General features: G+C 38.4%; 2 protein-coding genes across 2 annotated transcripts; both read right to left on the reverse strand.

Moving 5' to 3' along the window:
- Nucleotides 1-702: 702 nt before the first annotated feature.
- Nucleotides 703-2,145, reverse strand: LOC149640722 (uncharacterized). The gene is made up of 6 exons (XM_089850697.1): nucleotides 2,003-2,145; nucleotides 1,754-1,940; nucleotides 1,389-1,637; nucleotides 1,154-1,325; nucleotides 935-1,083; nucleotides 703-872 (listed from the first exon to the last, which is right to left on the reverse strand). The coding sequence occupies exons 1-6, from the start codon at nucleotides 2,141-2,143 to the stop codon at nucleotides 703-705; spliced, it is 1,068 nt and encodes a 355-aa protein (XP_089706823.1). The 5' UTR covers nucleotides 2,144-2,145.
- A 109-nt stretch (nucleotides 2,146-2,254) lies between these two features.
- Nucleotides 2,255-3,416, reverse strand: LOC149640723 (uncharacterized). Its single transcript, XM_089850698.1, has 3 exons — nucleotides 3,023-3,416; nucleotides 2,695-2,936; nucleotides 2,255-2,603 (listed from the first exon to the last, which is right to left on the reverse strand). The coding sequence occupies exons 1-3, from the start codon at nucleotides 3,395-3,397 to the stop codon at nucleotides 2,255-2,257; spliced, it is 966 nt and encodes a 321-aa protein (XP_089706824.1). The 5' UTR covers nucleotides 3,398-3,416.
- Between the last annotated feature and the right edge of the window lie 14,881 nt (nucleotides 3,417-18,297).

The raw sequence follows: 18,297 nt of genomic DNA on the forward strand, positions 1-18,297 counted from the left end.
GATGATAGTGAAAACGATGAAAATGACCAAAATATTGATCTTGGTAATGCCCAGCAACGTGTGGGCAACACAAACTGGTTAGTTGTACGTTAGTTTCGCTTCATGCATTTGAAAATTAATTTGTTTCATATTAGGTGTAGTTGTAACCATTGTATCCCAATGGATACAGTACATGAAAGTTTGTGTTGTCGGGAAATGGTCAAGGTGACAGAGTTAACACCGGATTTGGAATGCGTAGTAGATTGGAGAAAATTTAAACTGAACTGTTTAGATTTAGATGTGGTTGGGCCAGCCTACTACGCGTATGTAGACGACACTAGTGACGAAAATGAGAATAACATTCATGAGTAGGCATTCAGCTTTCTAATAAGATAGGCAGGCCACTGCGAGAATTTTGTTGTTTCAAGCGACTCGAAAACTAAGTCTGATGACGATTTTATTTTTAGGCGTTATAGATATGTTGCTTATCGGCAGTTTATCAGGATTGTTTTTAAGCGCTTAGGCCGCAAGCGACGCACCCCTATCCCTAGCTGTGCCATTTCAAAAATTCGGGAAACATGGCCCTCTGAAGATTATTGTGGGTTCAAATATCCTAGGATGAACAATTAAAACTTTCATTTTGTTTTTAAATAAAGTATTTTATTAACACAAGTGTGTCTCCTTTTATGTTTTAATAATAATTTGCGAAAAATAAGTAAATCATTAATTTTGAAATCTTGTTCTGAATTTTGCAACTAAGTCAGCTTTGCTGACATCCTTCTTATACAAAGATGATAGAGTTGCTACAACTGAAGGAGAACTGACCAAATGACTTGCCACTGGCAGGGTAACAGCTTGTTCATAAGCCATATCCATTAATTTTTGGGCATATTCTGCAAGTGCAATAGTTTCGTATACACACTGACAACTTGAGAAACACAGAAGTTTAATTTACCATAGGTGCTTTCCTCTAAGACTTTTTTCACGGTAGGAGCACCAGCTTTAGCTTTCGGATAGCTTATGTAATAACGTTCGTCTCCTTCAGCTGTTACAGCTTGTTTTTTTTGCCCATTTTCGTTGTAATGAAGCGCAGCAAGACATACCCTGTTTTTCAAAATTATCTTCACATTTATATATATACCTGGCACCTAAAAATAATTGGTAGGAGACAAACCTTGACCACATGGAATCTTTTGTAAAATGATACATTTTAGGGCAGAAAGAATTAAGCACAGAGTGAAATACTTCCACCGAGTATGTCTGATATTTGCTCGAAAGCTGATAAATAGCTGCAAGAGTGTATGGAGAATTTATGACTTTGCTGAGCTCGTCAAATAATTTAGTTCCTAAATAAGGAAAAGAAAAACATTTAGGTTTGTCAACATGATGCTTGTATTAGAACTTCTCACCTCTTGAAAGCCATACTCTCGTATCTTGCTCTACAATTAGCCCATGCAAACATTTTGGGTATTCTTCGCCATGGCCTTCGTGAACATTAGTAATGTGGTTAAGTAGAGAGGTCCACTTAACCTTTCTTTCTTCTTTGGTCGTCGATGTTGCCCCAACCCAATAAACATGATTGCTAATTGCAGGTATCCACCAACTTATGGCATTGTATTTTTTCACTTTCCCAATTGCAACTAATTTCTTCTTTATGTCTAAACATAAAACCAAATAGTTATTCTCTAAATATAAAGCGTTGCTACACTTCTTTCCCAAATCAATTCTTTAATAACAAAACTCCCAGGATTTTAAGTTTTGCATTAACTCTTACTTTTGGCACAGTGCCAGTTGTCAAATTCATGCACAATTTCAGGGTGCATCTTTCTCAAAAAAGCAATAACTCCCTGATTAGGGTCGGAGACAATTTTGGCAACGCCAATCATCATGTTAAAGAAAAATTCCAAGCCTCTTTTCAAACCCTCGAGTTCCATCTGGTTCGAAGCAGTTACGTCAGTTGACTGAAATACCAGAGATTGTAATTGAATAAAAATTCAATAAAAGTAACCAGGTATTTTAGTACTTGAACGAGTTCAATATGAACTATTTTGTTGGTTTCTGCATCCATGAACGTATATGTCCCATACTTAGCAGAAAAACCAGGGCTATCAGCACGCCCATCACCACACAAGGTGTATTTCTTCGAAGGATCTGATAGGAGCATTTTTTCTTGTTCGCTGACCCACAGCTGTGATAACATTTATTTTAAATGAGCTCTAACTTTCTGCGAATATCCAAGCAATACCTTTTCAATTACAGGATGAAATATCCGTTGCTAAACAAAATACATTCTGGATGAGAAAACTCTAATATTTAAATTTTTAAAAACTCGCAGAAACTTGGAAGGTATTTCGCCGGAAAAATACATAGATGCTGCCAGAAGGTAATTTCCCCAAGCAGTTAATCCGAATCTTGGTTGGCTTTCCCAATTGTCTACATGACCAGCTAAGCATTCAGATGTGATTGTCAAGCATGTTCCCGATACCTTTCTAGCCAAATGGGTGATGAGTTTTTGGCAATCTGGTCTTCGACAAATTTTAAATAAGAGAACCAATTGCGAGAGGAAAACCAGATATTTATCCTCTAAATGGGGCTTGCTCTCAGGAATAGTCCCCTCTACATATCTAATCCAATAATAGTATAGAATTAAAATAAACAGTCCATCCCCCCCCCTCGAATCATCGAATGTAAAGCTAGTATGAACTATGAACTAACTCGTCTTCTGAATCTATATCTTCACTTTCTTGAGTGCCACAAAAACTAGGATCGTATGATGAACTTGAATCTATCCCCAAAGCTTCAGTAGATGAAGAACCTATAGATTCTGGCACGGGTTCCTCAATATCGCAATAATCCTCATCATCAGAGGAAACAGGATTTAAAACACAGTCTTGTTCAGCAGAAGACTTCTGACGTTGTGTCTTAGATTTGATCTGACATTTGGCTTTGTTTTTCAACTAATAGACCATGAAAAGTTTCAGCAATTGTGAGTATTACCATAACTAATATCAGAAAAAAAAAACATTTGGCTTTCCATAATTACCTGTGAAATTTCTGAGGAAGCGTCTGTTGTTTTTTTAATCCCAGACGTTCCAACATTTGCATCAGTTTCTCGATTAATATCCATATTAGTAAGTTTTTGTACTTTTCGAGCTGATATGGGTCCCCAAACACTTGGAACTGCATTTCTTTTCAAAGTTTTTCGAACTTCACTTGAACCATACGAACTTGGAGTGAAATGCCTTGAGCACACTGTTAATTTATTCCTGGGAACCCAGCCTTCACTTTTATTCAGTGCATTACACCACAATTGTCGTATATCAGGATTTTTTGGAAAACTATGAAAATTAATGCCTTTCCCTTGAGAGTTTTCCGCTGTATTGGAACAACCGGGTACTGCGCAAATTTCCCCTGGCATTCTGATATATTGAGCGATAAACCTATGCTTTTGGAGAATTATCGTCACTTCGAGAATTCGTTAGCATTTTTTCGCGAAATATTCGACGATTATGTGATTATTATCAGATAATTTAGAATAAATGGCGTTCACGAACGTAAAAACTTACCAGAAATTAGTCAATTAGATATTTTTTTATGTAAAGTATAAAAGTAAACAACTCGTTTATTACGAACTTGTCAACACTCAACAGAAGCAGACAGACGCTACGGAAAAGGCGCGAGTCGCGTGAACTTTTCGACCTGTTGAATGCGTCCGATAGAGGGCGCCTTGTGATTGGTCGTGGGGGGTTAGGTAAAATTTAAAAAAAAAAGGCGAAAACCGGCATTTATTTTGTTTTTTAAAAACTTTAGAGATATTGTCCGAACTTTTTACTATGCAAACAGGTACTAATTTTAGTAATAGAATCGATAAAAAATCACTTGATTTTCCTCTTCACCCACCCTTTAAAAGACTAGACCAAGTAGATCCCTCTATCCTCTTTGACCAACTAGCCGAACTGCTTTACGACGACGAAATTGAACACTTTTTTCAAGGCCCCGTAAAAATTATTTTCCATATAGTAAGGATTCCCGAAGGATACGGTCGATCTAATCGTCGTCAACTTAAACCCTTCAATATTTTCTCTAAAGACAGGCGAGGAATACGTCGGATTACGAGTACCGATAATCTATGTTTGGCCAGATCTCTCTGTGTAGCTGTTTCTCATCGTGACTATATAGATAATAACACAAAAGAGTTAAAAGCTCATTACATCGCCGTAGCCAGACCAGGTCCCCACAACAAAATGCAAAAAACAGCAGCTTTAGATCTGTGTAGAAAGGCAGGAGTCGCCCTAGACGAATGCGGGATCCCCGACTCGTTCTAGAAATTTAAACTATATTTATCGGCTTACTCCATCTTTGTCTATAAATTCGAAAATAGGGTCCCAATTTTAATATTAGGCGAAAATGACCCTACAGACACCAGACCACGCCTCTTTCTACTTAACGAAAATAATCACTACAATGTAATTACCAATTTAAAACCATTGTTTAGTCACGAGTACTTTTGCGAGAAGTGTCTTACTCCCTACTGGCGTCTTCAATCACACAAATGCAATGACTTTTGTTTCAAATGCATGAGTCCAACTGTTTGTCATGGGATGAAAAATCATGTGGGTCATGTTTGCGAAAATTCTGGGGTGACGACTGTTATAACAGTCACTTGGTTCCGACTGGTAACAAAAAACCTCTTTGTGAGAGGCTCTATCTTTGTAAAAATTGTTTTAAAACAAATGATTTCGGAAACCGCAAGACTAACCACACCTGTGGGGAGATGTACTGTCAAATATGTGGAAAACATCAACCTAGCGATCATTTATGCTACATTCAAGTGATTAAGGATAAAAACCCCAACGTTATCCCTTTGAAAAAACCTCGTCGTAATATACCTGAACTAATGTATGTTTTCTTTGATATGGAATGCATACAGACGAAAATATGTCAGGAAATGTTGGGTGCTTATGAACATCAAGCCATCTTATGCGTCAGTATCTCTGTTTGCGAAGATTGTATTGAAGAACAATACCTAGATTTTAATTGTATCAAATGCAACCAATTTGGACCCCGAAAACAACGCTTCTCAGGAGGCAAACCTATAGCTATATTCCTGGACTATTTAGTCAGTTTATTCGATGCAAAGAAGGTTATCGTTCTATCCCATTTTGGTAGCAACTATGACAATCAACTATTAATTAGGAAAATAATTAATAGGGATGAGAAATTTGTCCCCGAAACTCTTAAAATTAACGGTACGCGCATTTTAGAAATGAAGCTCTCTAATCTATTATTCTTCGACTCGTACAATTTTATCCCTGTAGCTTTATCTAAGTTCCCCGCCACCTTTGGATTACCTAATGCCGCCAAGGGGTACTTTCCCCATTTTCTTTTCAACGTAGTCGAACACGAGTTTGATATAGACAGACAGGAAGAGACAAACTACGTGTTAGAAAATACTTTACCCCCCACAGAGGCTTACGGTTGCCAGTACTTTACCAAGAAAAACGTGGACGCTTTTATGAAATGGCATGCCTCAGAAGTCAGTAAAGAGAAAGGGTTCAACTTCTTAAATGAGTTGTATTATTATTGCGAAAACGACACTCTACTCCTATTTTTAAGGTGTTTAACCTTTCGGTCACTCCTAATTAAAGTCACTACCGTAGATCCTTTTAATTGCGGCTCTGTTACTCTCCCTGGGCTCTGTTCTTACGTTTTCAGGAAAAATTATCTCAAATCAAACACCATTAGCATCATTCCAACAAACTATTACAGACTTTTCGAGAACCAATCTTTAGGAGCCATTGAATGGCTTGAATGAACTTCGCATGACAGAAATATCCCCATTCAATCGTCTTTTAGAGGTAAGGAAGTTAAAATCCAAGCCCTAAAGGTAATCTAAGCTTGGTCTAGGAAGGGATATCCACACTAAGTCAACTCGCGACTTATTTACAGGTGGGTCCCTTTACAATGCATAGAGGGGTGGTGGCTAGCCCCTATGCCACAGCTAACCTACAGCGCCCTACACTAACTATTACCGTTAACCTCTACAAGTTTTGATGGAAAGGAGAAACCGGGTTAGACCGCGGAGGAAAACTCCTTTTAACAAGCGGGGAGAGAACTTGCAAACTCTACGCAGAAGGATTTCTTCCCAGGTTTTCACCCGGTGCCACAGTCCGGGATCGAACCCGGGATCCTCTTGCTGCGAGGCGAAAGCGCTAACCGCTACGCCATCCCACTCTTGGCTATTGTTCAATCAACAAAGAAGTGTTCGAATATATGGGATGCTATTATCATGGATGTAAAATACACTTTCCCATCAATAGAAACAAGATGTTACACGGTGACCCTACTGAAACGTTAAACACCAGGTACACAAAAACAGAGAAAAAAACTACCCAACTAGAGGCCCTCGGATATAAAGTAAACGTCAAATGGGAATGTGAGTGGCAACAAGACAAAACTAATAACCCCGACATTAATGAATTTTTAAAACGGAACGACATCCGCGTTAAAACATCGAAAAGATTGAACCCTCGCGACGCTTTCTTCGGGGGACGTTGCGGTGCTAACAAGCTATACCATAAAACAACGGGAACAGAGAAAATGCACTACGTGGATTTCACGAGTTTGTACCCTTTCGTCAACAAAACTGGAAAAATTCCCATTGGTCATCCTCAAATTATTTTAGATAATTTCCCCGACATCTTCTCTTTTGATGGACTTCTCAAATGTGACGTACTTCCAGCCCAAAATCTAATACATCCTGTTTTGCCAGCAAGGATAAACGGTAAGCTCACACTCCCCTTGTGTTACACCAGTTACAAAACTCAATTCCTCAAATAAATTTTAATTTGTAAAGTTGTATATATAATTTCTGTAATTTATTTAATTGGGGTTTTGTCTGCAGACATTTTTTGTGTATGTTAATTGCGATTAGTTTTATTATGATTAGAATAAATTTATCAATAATAATCTTCACTTTATATTATGGTCTTCATAAATTTATTCCTACATTGTTATAAGCATATCAAACTAATCCTATACAATCAATCAAATATTGACAAGCTCACATTCCCGTTGTGTTACACCTGTTGCAAAACTCAATTCCAGGGTGACTGCACCCACACACCTGATCAAAGAGAACTACGGGGTACCTGGGTAACAGCTGAACTAAGATACGCCGTAGAACGAGGATACAAAATAACACACATGTACGAAGCCTGGTCATATCAAATAACACAATACGATCCCAATACTAAACATGGTGGTCTTTTTAAAGACTATGTAAACGCCTTCCTTGAGTATAAAACGCTGGCTAGCGGCTTCCCTGCTCAATGCGTCACCCAGGAAGACAAAGAAAAGTACGCCAAAAATTACAAAGAAGTTGACGGGATCGATTTAGACATCGATAAAATTGAAAAGAATGAGGGGTTGAGATGCCTAAGTAAGCTCATGTTGAACTCTTTTTGGGGGAAGTTCGGACAAAACACCAGACACGTCTCAACAGATATAATAAAAGACGCCAAGACTCTATACGAGTTACTGCTTAACCCTGACAAAGAGGTCAAAACTCTATTGACATTAAATGACAATACCATCTTAGTCAAATCAGAAGATATTGCCGAAAACGAGATAGCTCACAAGCATACAAACGTAGTTATAGCGTGCTATACAACGACTATGGCACGCCTTCACCTCTTAAAACATCTCGAGATGGTGGGAGACCTATGTTTTTATATGGATACCGATAGCCTGATCTACCTCTCGCCAGATGGAGCTCCTATACTACCCACAGGAGATTACCTTGGTGAGTTAAAGAATGAGCTAGAACCATACGGCAAAGACGCTTACATTTGTGAGTTTGGAAGCGCAGGTGCAAAAAATTATTCTATGAACATTTATGATCCCGCAACAGAAAAAATTACTAACATAATTAAAGTTAAAGGTTTCTATTTAAATTCATCAACAGAAAACCACGTAAACTTTGATATAATGAAGAAACTATTAGGTGTCAACAACGATGGTAAACCAGAAATGAACTCTGTACAAGTACCCATTGGTCCCCAAATTCGACGATTTCCTAATCACATTTTAATTACTATTGATCAAACTAAAACATATCAAGTAGTCGTCGACAAAGTTAGAGTTTTCCCAGACTACACCACAACCCCTTACGGGTATCGTAAGTAAATTTTAGTTTGTAAATTTGTAAAATTAATTTGTATATATAATTTTTAGGGGTGTGCGAATACCACTTTTTGGGTATCGAACCGGTTATCGAATACCAAAATATTTTTCTTATCAAATACCGAATCGAATAGTTTATTTCAAATCGAATACCGAATAGTTGGGCCTTGGTAATTTTTTTTCCTTTCCGATTAATCGCGAATAGTTAAGCCTAGTAACCGCGAATATTTAACCCTAATATTCGCGAATACTAGGCCAACTATTCGCGGTTAATCGGGTAATAACCCTAATATTCGCCAATAGTCAATACAAAGCAAGGAGAAGAACATTTTTAAGCTCCTAAATTTCAAAATACCTCTTCTCATTGGTGGTCAAGTATTTCTTAAAATTTTCCTATGCACTTGCTGGTAGTTTTTGATGGGAGACAAATAAAATTGGGATGATCTTTTTCTAAATAAGGTGGGTCTCTCTAGTGCCAAGGACCTAAATTTATGGTAGTCGAACTTTAACCGAATAGTCAGTTCGGTATTCGATATTCGAATCGAATAGTGAAAATGGGCTTATCGAATACCGAATCGAATTATTCGGTTCGGTATTCGATAGAATTATTCGATTGAAACGGTTAACCGCACACCTCTATTTATTATTATTGCGAAAACGACACTCTACTCCTATTTTAGGGTGTTTAACCTTTCGGTCGCTCCTGCTTAAAGTTACTACCGTAGACCCATTTAATTGTGGCTACTTGGTGAGAACCAATCTTTAGGAGCCATTGAATGGCTTGAATGGACTTCGTATGACAGAAATATCCCCATTCAATCCTCTTTTAGGAGTAAGGTAGTTAAAATCCAAGCCCTAAAGGTAGATGGCTATTCCCCGATCAACAAAGAAGTGTTCGAATATATGAGATGCTTTTATCATGGATGTAAAATAAACTTCCTTCAATAGGAACAAGATGTTACACGGTGACCCTACTGAAAAGTTAAACACCTGGTACACAAAAACAGAGAAAACAAGTTGTGAAAACCAAAATATTACCACTCCGAGTCAAGAGGTCTACTACTACGAACTTATTTACCTAGATATGGAATTATTTCACTTTTTTGAAGTAAAAATTTACGAAATATTGAAGCCGTATTCCAAACATAGCGAATGTACAGTAAAGCAGACGACATTTTACATCCAATAAGGATAAATCTTGGACACATGGAAATCAGTCAATGGGGAAAAGATCAGGAAATGAAGTCTACGCTTCAGCTGTTTACCGTATATTCTGATAGCTACAGTCACAACTGGTTTGCAGTGTAAACACTATCGTCTCGTCTCACCTCAACAATATTCTTAGTTTGTCAACATGAATGTTAACGTTAAATAACACCAAAGCTAAATTGTAGCTAGACGCATTAATAGTCATTGCGCATCATAAAGAGAATAATAAGTCTGTAGCTACTACCCGTTTACCATTAGCCTTTTTACTAATCTAATTGCCACCATGATCTTTTCTTCTATTATAAAATCTTAACCTGATTATTTAAGAGTGTATTTAACTTTCGGCTCACTCTGAACCGTTAATGTCTCTTCATTTCAGACACGAAAATCAAAGCCCAAAGTTTACTTCACCTCAGGCCTCAGTTATTCACTCTTTGTTTCACTAAGCCTATTGCGGATAATACTTGTTATACCCGCCGGAGTCTAGGTCTTAGTTTTCTTCATGAAATCATTAAACCAAGGATTATTCTATATACAGATAGCTTTAGTAATATATAAACAGCCATTTGAAATAACAATATTAAAAAAAATCTTTGGAATATCAAAATGAAACAGAGCTTTAAAGCTACAAAAGTACTCAATGCATCATAATTACGAAAAATACTTCCACATGTTCACTTTATATTATGGAAAAAGGGAGTATTAAGGTTCTGTGTGATTTCCTAACACATCAACACAAGGCTAACTGCTAACGCGACGCACTAGTGTAACAATGGACGGACACACACACAGACAAAAACATAAGCTGCTTTTTAACTCTTTCCGTATTAATTTTGGGTTGAGAAACAAGATTATCTTAAATATTAAAATAAATATAATTAATATTAAATATTTTCCTCATCAGTTGTTTGCCTTATTGAGCGTTACATTGTTTTGATAAAGAACAATTAAACATTCTTCAGAGACCAGACTAATATTGGCGTTTGAAATGAAGCATACGCCGGTTGCTTCACCTTACTCAAATAGGTAGTATATAAGGGTGTCGAACTACACTTTAAAGCGAGAACAACCGCAATTGCGAAAACCTTTGGTGGACAACCCACCCTAGGGAGGCTAGACGTTTCTCGTAACCCTAGCTGATCGCCGCGAATGTCTTAAACCAAACGATGACGAAGGAGTTCGAAGCCAATGAGACAGATTGGTGTCTATGTGGAATAGACGGAAGACTAGTAGATGGTGGTGTTTAGAAGCCAGTATGTACAGACTGGTGTCCAAGTGGGATGGACAAAGACCAGAAGATTATGGTGATTAGAAGCCAGTATGTACCGACTGGTGTCCAAGTGGAATGAGACGAAGACTAGAAGATGGTGGTGATTAGAAGCCAGTATATACAGACTGGTGTCCATGTGGGATGGACGAAGACAAAAAGATGGTGGTGATTAGAAGCCAGTAAGTACAGACTGGTGTCCGTGTGGCATGGACAAAGACCAGAAGATGGTGGTGTGAGAACTCAAGTAGAGGAGCCATTTCCGTGACTGTGAAAGCAGTTCGGAAATGGCGAACACGTTTGCTCCGATTTGGAAACTGCGAACGCGGTCACGTGGGTGTAACAACAGACACACACACAGACAGACAGACACACACGATCGTTACAGAACCTCTCCGTGACAAACGTCACTCGGAGAGGTAAAAACTACCCAACTAGAGGCCATCGGATATAAAGTAAACGTCAAATGGGAATGTGAGTGGCAACAAGACAAAACAAATAACCCCAACATTAATGACTTTTTAAAACGGAATGATATTCGCGTTAAAACCTCCAAAAGATTGAACCCTCGCGACGCTTTCTTCAGGGGACGTTGCTGTGCTAACAAGCTATTTCATAAAACAACGGGGACAGAGAAAATGCACTACGTGGATTTCACGAGTTTGTACCCTTTCGTCAACAAAACCGGAAAATTCCCATTGGTCATCCTCAAATTATTTTAGATAATTTCCCCGACATCTTCTCCTTTGATGGACTTCTCAAATGTGACGTACTTCCAGCCCAAAATCTAATACATCCGGTTTTGCCAGCTAGGATAAACGGTAAGCTCACATTCCCCTTGTGTTACACCAGTTGCAAAACTCAATTCCTCAAATAAATTTTAATTTGTAAAGTTGTATATATAATTTCTGTAATTTATTTAATTGGGGTTTTGTCTGCAGACATTTTTTGTGTATGTTAATTGCGATTAGTTTTATTATGATTAGAATAAATTTATCAATAATAATCTTCACTTTATATTATGGTCTTTATAAATTTATTCCTACATTGTTATAAGCATATCAAACTAATCCTATACAATCAATCAAATATTGACAGGTAAAAAGAGGAGATTGGGAAAACCCGACTCCTCCTCCTTGAGTGGCCGCCATCTTGAATTGCACTATACTGGCTGCATATTCTCTTATAACCTGATTAACGCATAACCGGAATAACGTATAACCGAAATAACGTATAACCGAAATAACGTATAACCGGATTAACGCCTAACCGGAATAACGCATAGCCGGAATAGCGCATAACCAGAATTACGCACAAACGGAATAACGCATAAACGGAATAGCGCATAAACGGAATAGCGCATAAACGGAATAGCGCATAACCGGATTAAGGCTTAAACGGAATAACGTATAACCGGATTAACGTATAACCGGAATAACGTATAACCGGAATAACGTATAACCGGATTAACGCATAAACGGAATAACGTATAACCGGATTAACGCATAAACGGAATAACGCATAGCCGGAATAACGTATAACCGGATAAACCCATAAACGGAATAACGTATAACAAGATTAAAGCATAAACGGAATAACGCATAAACGGAAAAATGTATAACCGGATTAACGCATACACGGAATGGCGCATAAACATTTAGAGACGGTCCCATATCATGGCTTTAGGAAGGTTCTGTTCGGATCTCGCGTGAGCTACGCTTTCAACGCTTCTCGCAGTGCTGTTACCGTACTATCGTTGTGTACTACGCTGCGGCTACGGGCCTATTCAAGGCCTGAATATGAGGTTGCACAATATGCCTTTGGCACCGGTGCTAGGGCGTGAGCCCCCTCAATAATAATAATAATAATAATAACAATCGTTGTGTAAATATCCAGTGGCGTAGCCAGAGGGGGAGGGCGGAGGGGCGGCCGGGCATCACGACGAAAGGGGCATCATTCTACCGTTTTCTACGGTCCGTAGAATGATGCCCCTTGGCCGTGATGCCCTAAAGTGCGGAAACCGTTTCAGTTTTTCACGGGCCAAATTTTGTCTAGACTTTAGACAACAAGAAGACCCAAGGCTGGGTTCGTAATAGTAGCCACATCGTACAATACTTAACAGGCGTACAGAAAATTTGAGTGGATAGCCCTCGATGCGCTACCTTTAACTGTTTTAAAATTATTACCTTTTTACTTCTGTTATAATTACAATAGTGTGACACGAACGGAAAACGTGCGCATCTTTTAACAGTGGTTAAACTAAATACCCATTAAAAGAAGTACTGAAGATCAGAGTGAATAGCCTCTCGATTCCCTAGCAAAAACTTAAAACCCTTAATTCTTACTTCAATAAATTTACTTACGTTATAATTGTAATATCTGGGCCCCAAGCTAGTACTTTCTTTCAAAATTCTTCTCGATTTGTGGAGAAATACACGTAACTTCTACTAATACACACCACCTTAAGACAATTCTAAATATAACGTCGGTATTTACTTGCTTTTGCTTTTTAAAAATTGCCGTCGCTTTCTTTGATTTTTGAAATAAGGAAGCGGGATTGAAAGCGTGAAACCCTTTTGGTAGACGGGTGACGGGAATTTTAAAGGCAATATTTAACCGTCCATTAAAATATATCGAGCAAACGTGAAACACAATTCACAATGCTTAACTTTACTAGTACAATTAAATCCAATGTTTATACTTACTACTTTAATTCCCTTCTTTTTAAAATACACGAACGAAAAATATCACCTCACCCCAATCCACTCCCTTCAGTGACGAAGGAAAAAATTTTTCACCACGCCTCCACCACTAACGCACGTGACTTATGACGACACAGCTTGTCACACCAAAATTACTTTCCCTTCTCCCGCTACCGTCTTAGGAGTTTCCGTACGTTTTGATGTGTCAAAGGCGATTGCCTTACCGAAGGCTAGAGTGCTATATCCATACGTAATTGTATTTAATCCAAGCCATAAGTTTATGTGTTCCATAAATACGACATTTCTTATACTCTGTAATGCTAGAGAAAGCTAGTTCGAGAAGGACGCGAGAATTGACTACACCCGTTGTTGCAGTCCATCTTCCTATTTAGTCTATACTAAGCCTTTGTACACTTTTTTGTACATGATATCAAAAGTCTATAGATGTAAATACAAAAAGTGCACTTCATTAACAATTCCCTCTCTGGCATTAAGGCCACCGCATAGTATTGGGTACGAATAACTCCCAGACGCAATCTAAACTAATCAAAGAATCGAAGCTCACTCTCAAATCTACTATTGCCATTTGCCGAACTAATGAACTAGCTGATCAACAATTGCAGCGTATCAACAAGACAGACTCCGCATCAGCCTAACACTATATTCAGAAACCATCTCACAAAGGCCATACTAGGGAGCAGATGTATACTTCACCGAAACCTCCAAAAGCGCAACCAAGGAACATGTCTACTAAAGTACAGATGCTTCAAAAACCTTGCTATTATTGTGGCACTGTACACGCTCGGGAAAGAAACAAATGTCCTGCTTTTGGTCAAACTTGCTCAAGATGTCAGTCCAAGAACCACTTTGCTAAACAATGCAAGAATAAGACTTCATCTACAAAAACGAAGAATTCTAGACTACACTACATTGACAACAACGAAGCTGATTCCTCTGACGCTTCAAATTATGCCATAGAGGATATTTCACTCCTTTAAGGAAAAGGAAAACAATGGTTTGTCAATCTTCAAGTTCTGGGCAAACAGAAACACTATACACTTAGATGCCAACTAGACAGTGGCTCAACTAGCAATATCTTAACTCGAAAAGATTATGATCAATTGCCTACTGATCAGAAAACGCCACTCACACTCAAGGAGATCTCCTTAACATGCTATAATGGCTCCACCCTAGTTTCACATGGCATCACTACTATCAACTGCCATTACAACAATCAAGTATTTCCTCTACGCTCCATGTTGTTACTACTGACAAAGCTTCAATTTTGTCAGGTGGCAGTTGTATTGAACTGGGATTAATAACTGTAAATGTGGATGCAAACAGCTCTGTCAATGCTATAAAAACGAATCGACAAACTCCACTCACTAAAGAACAAATACTTACAGAATACTCAGATGTGTTTGAAGGACTTGGATGTCTAGCTGGAGACTGTCATCTTGAAGTAGATCCGAATATTAAACCAGTCCAACACAGACCACGTAAAGTTCCTGTAGCTCTGAGAGAGGAACTACAAACTCAAATTAATGAACTCGTCTCTCGGGATGTTCTTGAAAAAGTCACAGTTCCTACACCATGGATCTCCAGTATGGTCGCCGTACGAAACACACGCATTCGAATTTGTTTGGATCCTAAAGACTTAAATGAAGCTCTCAAAAGGCCCAACTATCCCCTTCCAACAATAGAAGAAATCCTTCCACGATTGACTAATGCCAGCCAAAGTCTTTTCGGTCCTCGATGCCAAAGATAGTTTTTGGCAAGTCAAGCTAGATTCAGAAAGCAGCGACTTGAAAACTTTCTGGACTCCTTTTGGACGGTAGAAATGGCTCAGAATGCAATTTGGTCTTTCAACCGCTCCTGAAGAGTTTCAAAGGAGACAACACTAACTTTTGGAAGGTTTACCAGGTGTCGAAGACATTCATGACGACATTCTAGTCATAGGCTATGGAGATACACTGGATGAAGCAATCAGTAACCACGATGAAAATTTGCTCAAGCTATTGGATAGAGCTCGCGAGAGAAATCTTCGTTTGAATAAAGCAAAACTGCGCTTACGTCTCCCTGAGGTAACATACATTGGCCATGTATTATCTGCTCAAGGAGTAATACCAGATCCGGAGAAAACTAAAGCGGTACTAGACATGACTCCACCGCAAAATGTCACAGCTCTTCGCAGCTTTATTGGATTTACAACTTATTTGGCCAAATTCCTACCCAAACTCTCAGATAATCTCGAACCTCTTCGTCAGTTGACACACAAAAACGCTACATGGCACTGGGGAAAGCATCAAAAACCAGCTTTTGACGCAATCAAGAAACTAGTTGTGTCTTTCCCTGTTTAGCGCTACTACAATGTCCATGAACCTGTTACAGTACAATGTGACGCCAGCGACATAGGAATAGGCGCCACAATTCTTCAAAATAACCAACCTGTGGTCTTTGCTTCACAGACATTGTCTCCTACAGAACGCCGCTACGCGCAAATTGAAAAAGAATGTTTAAGCATAGTATTCGCATGTCAAAGATTCCACCAATATCTCTGTGGACATCCCAATATAACAATAGAAACTGATCATAAACCGCTTGAGTACATCTGGAAGAAGCCTCTCCTCTCAGCGCCCAAAAGATTGCAAAGCATGTTACTTAAACTGCAGAGCTATAACTTCACAGTAACATACAAGAAGGGAGCGAAAATGCTAATAGCTGACTGCCTTTCAAGAATCCCGTTTCCTCTCCAGAACAATCAAGAGGAACAGGAAACACACGCTGATTACGTTGTCTTCTCACTCAGAGAAGAAAAACGCTATAATCAATTTTTGGAGAGCATAGACCATGCTGATCATGCGCAAGTCTCTAACAGACAATTGGACAACATCGCCCGTCACACTAGCAAAGATCCGACTTTGCAAACCCTGATTCACCCAATCGCTAAAGGATGGCCAAATCGAATCGGAAAAGTTCCTTCGGAGATTCGCCACTTTTTCTCGTTTCGAGACGAACTAACAGTTGACTACGGAATTATCTTCAAAGGTTCTAGCATTGTCGTACCACAGTCGATGTATGCAGAAATTAAAGACATCCTCCACTCTAGCCACGTTGGAATAGCAGCGTATATGCGCAATGCTCGAGAGTCTGTTTATTGGCCGCATATGTAGGAACAAATGAAAGAACTTGTCTCCACATGCGAAACGTCCCCAGTAGCACAAGCCTTCCGCATAACAGTCGGTTAAAGGTCGAATAGTCGGTTTACGGTACCATGCTTATTCCGACACTTTTCCGACTCATGAAGCTGACTACTTCTTTTAGTTGGCAATGCCGACATCTATCTGACAGTTGGAATTGAGATGGTTTAAAGTATGCTTGCCTACCGTCTAGAAAATTCAAACTTATTTTTTGCCAATTGATTACCGACTCTCTCGCGCTAGTCGGTATTGTGACGTTTAAGAAGAGTAAAATTAAAAGCAAAGTTATGCTTAGTCCGTTTAGTAACCGACATTTATCCGACAGTTGGAACTGAGATGGTTTAAAGTAGGCTTGCCTACCGTCTAGAAATTTCCAACACATTTTTTGACAATTGATTACCAACTCCCTCGCGCTAGTCGGTATTGTGACGTTTAAGAAGAGAAAATTTTAAAGCAAAGTTGTTCTTATGCCGTTTAGTTACCGACATTTATCCGACAGTTAGAACTGTGGCGGTTTGAAGTAGGCTTGCCTACCGTCCTAAACATGTAACCCATTTTTGCCAATTGATTACCAACTCCTTCCCGCTAGTCGGTATTGTCACGTTTAAAAAGAGTAAAATGAAAAACGAAGTTGTTGGTGGGCCTTCTTTTTCCGTGGGACGGTTTTTTTACTTTTACTATTCCGCATATGCCACCAAAATGTTTTTTCTTATATATTTAACTTATACTATATTTCGACCCACAAGCAGAAGTTGACAATACTATATTTTTGGCAACAGTAGAAACAGAACGTTACAAAAAACTGCAAAGCAAGAAAACATATCTGATTTTCTAGTTTGAATATTCCCTCCTGTAATTTCTCGGGTCAGGTGACACGCCCTGTTCTATTTTCGTAACTAAGGTAACGCCATGCACATCATCATCGAAGAGGGCGCTGCTAGTTCGAAACCAAGTCAGCCTTTCCAGTATCTCTGACGCGGCTGGGACGTTAGAATGTTTAAACGAGATTTTAGTGGTTGAAAATGATTAGTTCTAGGCTTGCTATCTTTTAATTTCATCGCTAAGGTTCTTTGTCACACTATATAAACTAGAAACGTCTTCGTTTGTCACGTAAGGTTTGAATTTTGTTATTCAATTATCAATTTATCTACCTCTTAGATTCAGTTTTATGCATAAGCCTTTGCTTTTTACCTAGCTTCTCATCTGCTGGGAACCACACTCCTATAAAGTGAAACCAAAACTTAAACGTTTTCGTATACCTTCAGTTTCTTTGTTTTAATATAAAAGAAGCAAGTGTTTTGGGGCGCTTGGAGTTCAAAAACCTTATATATTAAGTATTTTAAAGATTTATGGTTGTGAAAATAATACTGAATTCCAAAATAGATCTCAATTTGTTTTAGTTACAGAATTTTTATGCGGTTTCAAACATTTTAAGAGAAAATTGTGTGAAATAATACCCTTTAAAATTTTATGTTTTTCTTTTTCCTTAAAAAAATCTGTAAGTGTATATTTTTCATTAAGATTTTTGTAATTTAATAGATAGCAACTGGCCACATCGAAGATATTAACAATGAATAATAATAAATGCTTTAATTGATGTAAATATTATACTCGCCCTGAAAAATTTTACTTTTTGTTAAAACCAATTAGCAAGGCAGCTAATATTTCCATTCGACTAGTCGTGTAATATCGAATACATTGTTTTAATATTTGAAATTGTTATAATTCATGCTCAACCTGTATGTTACTTGAAATA

The sequence above is a fragment of the Phalangium opilio genome, unplaced genomic scaffold (genome assembly GCF_054372755.1).
Source record: "Phalangium opilio isolate 3A_F unplaced genomic scaffold, DU_Popi_V2 ptg000093l_1, whole genome shotgun sequence".
Classification (NCBI taxonomy): domain Eukaryota; kingdom Metazoa; phylum Arthropoda; class Arachnida; order Opiliones; family Phalangiidae; genus Phalangium; species Phalangium opilio.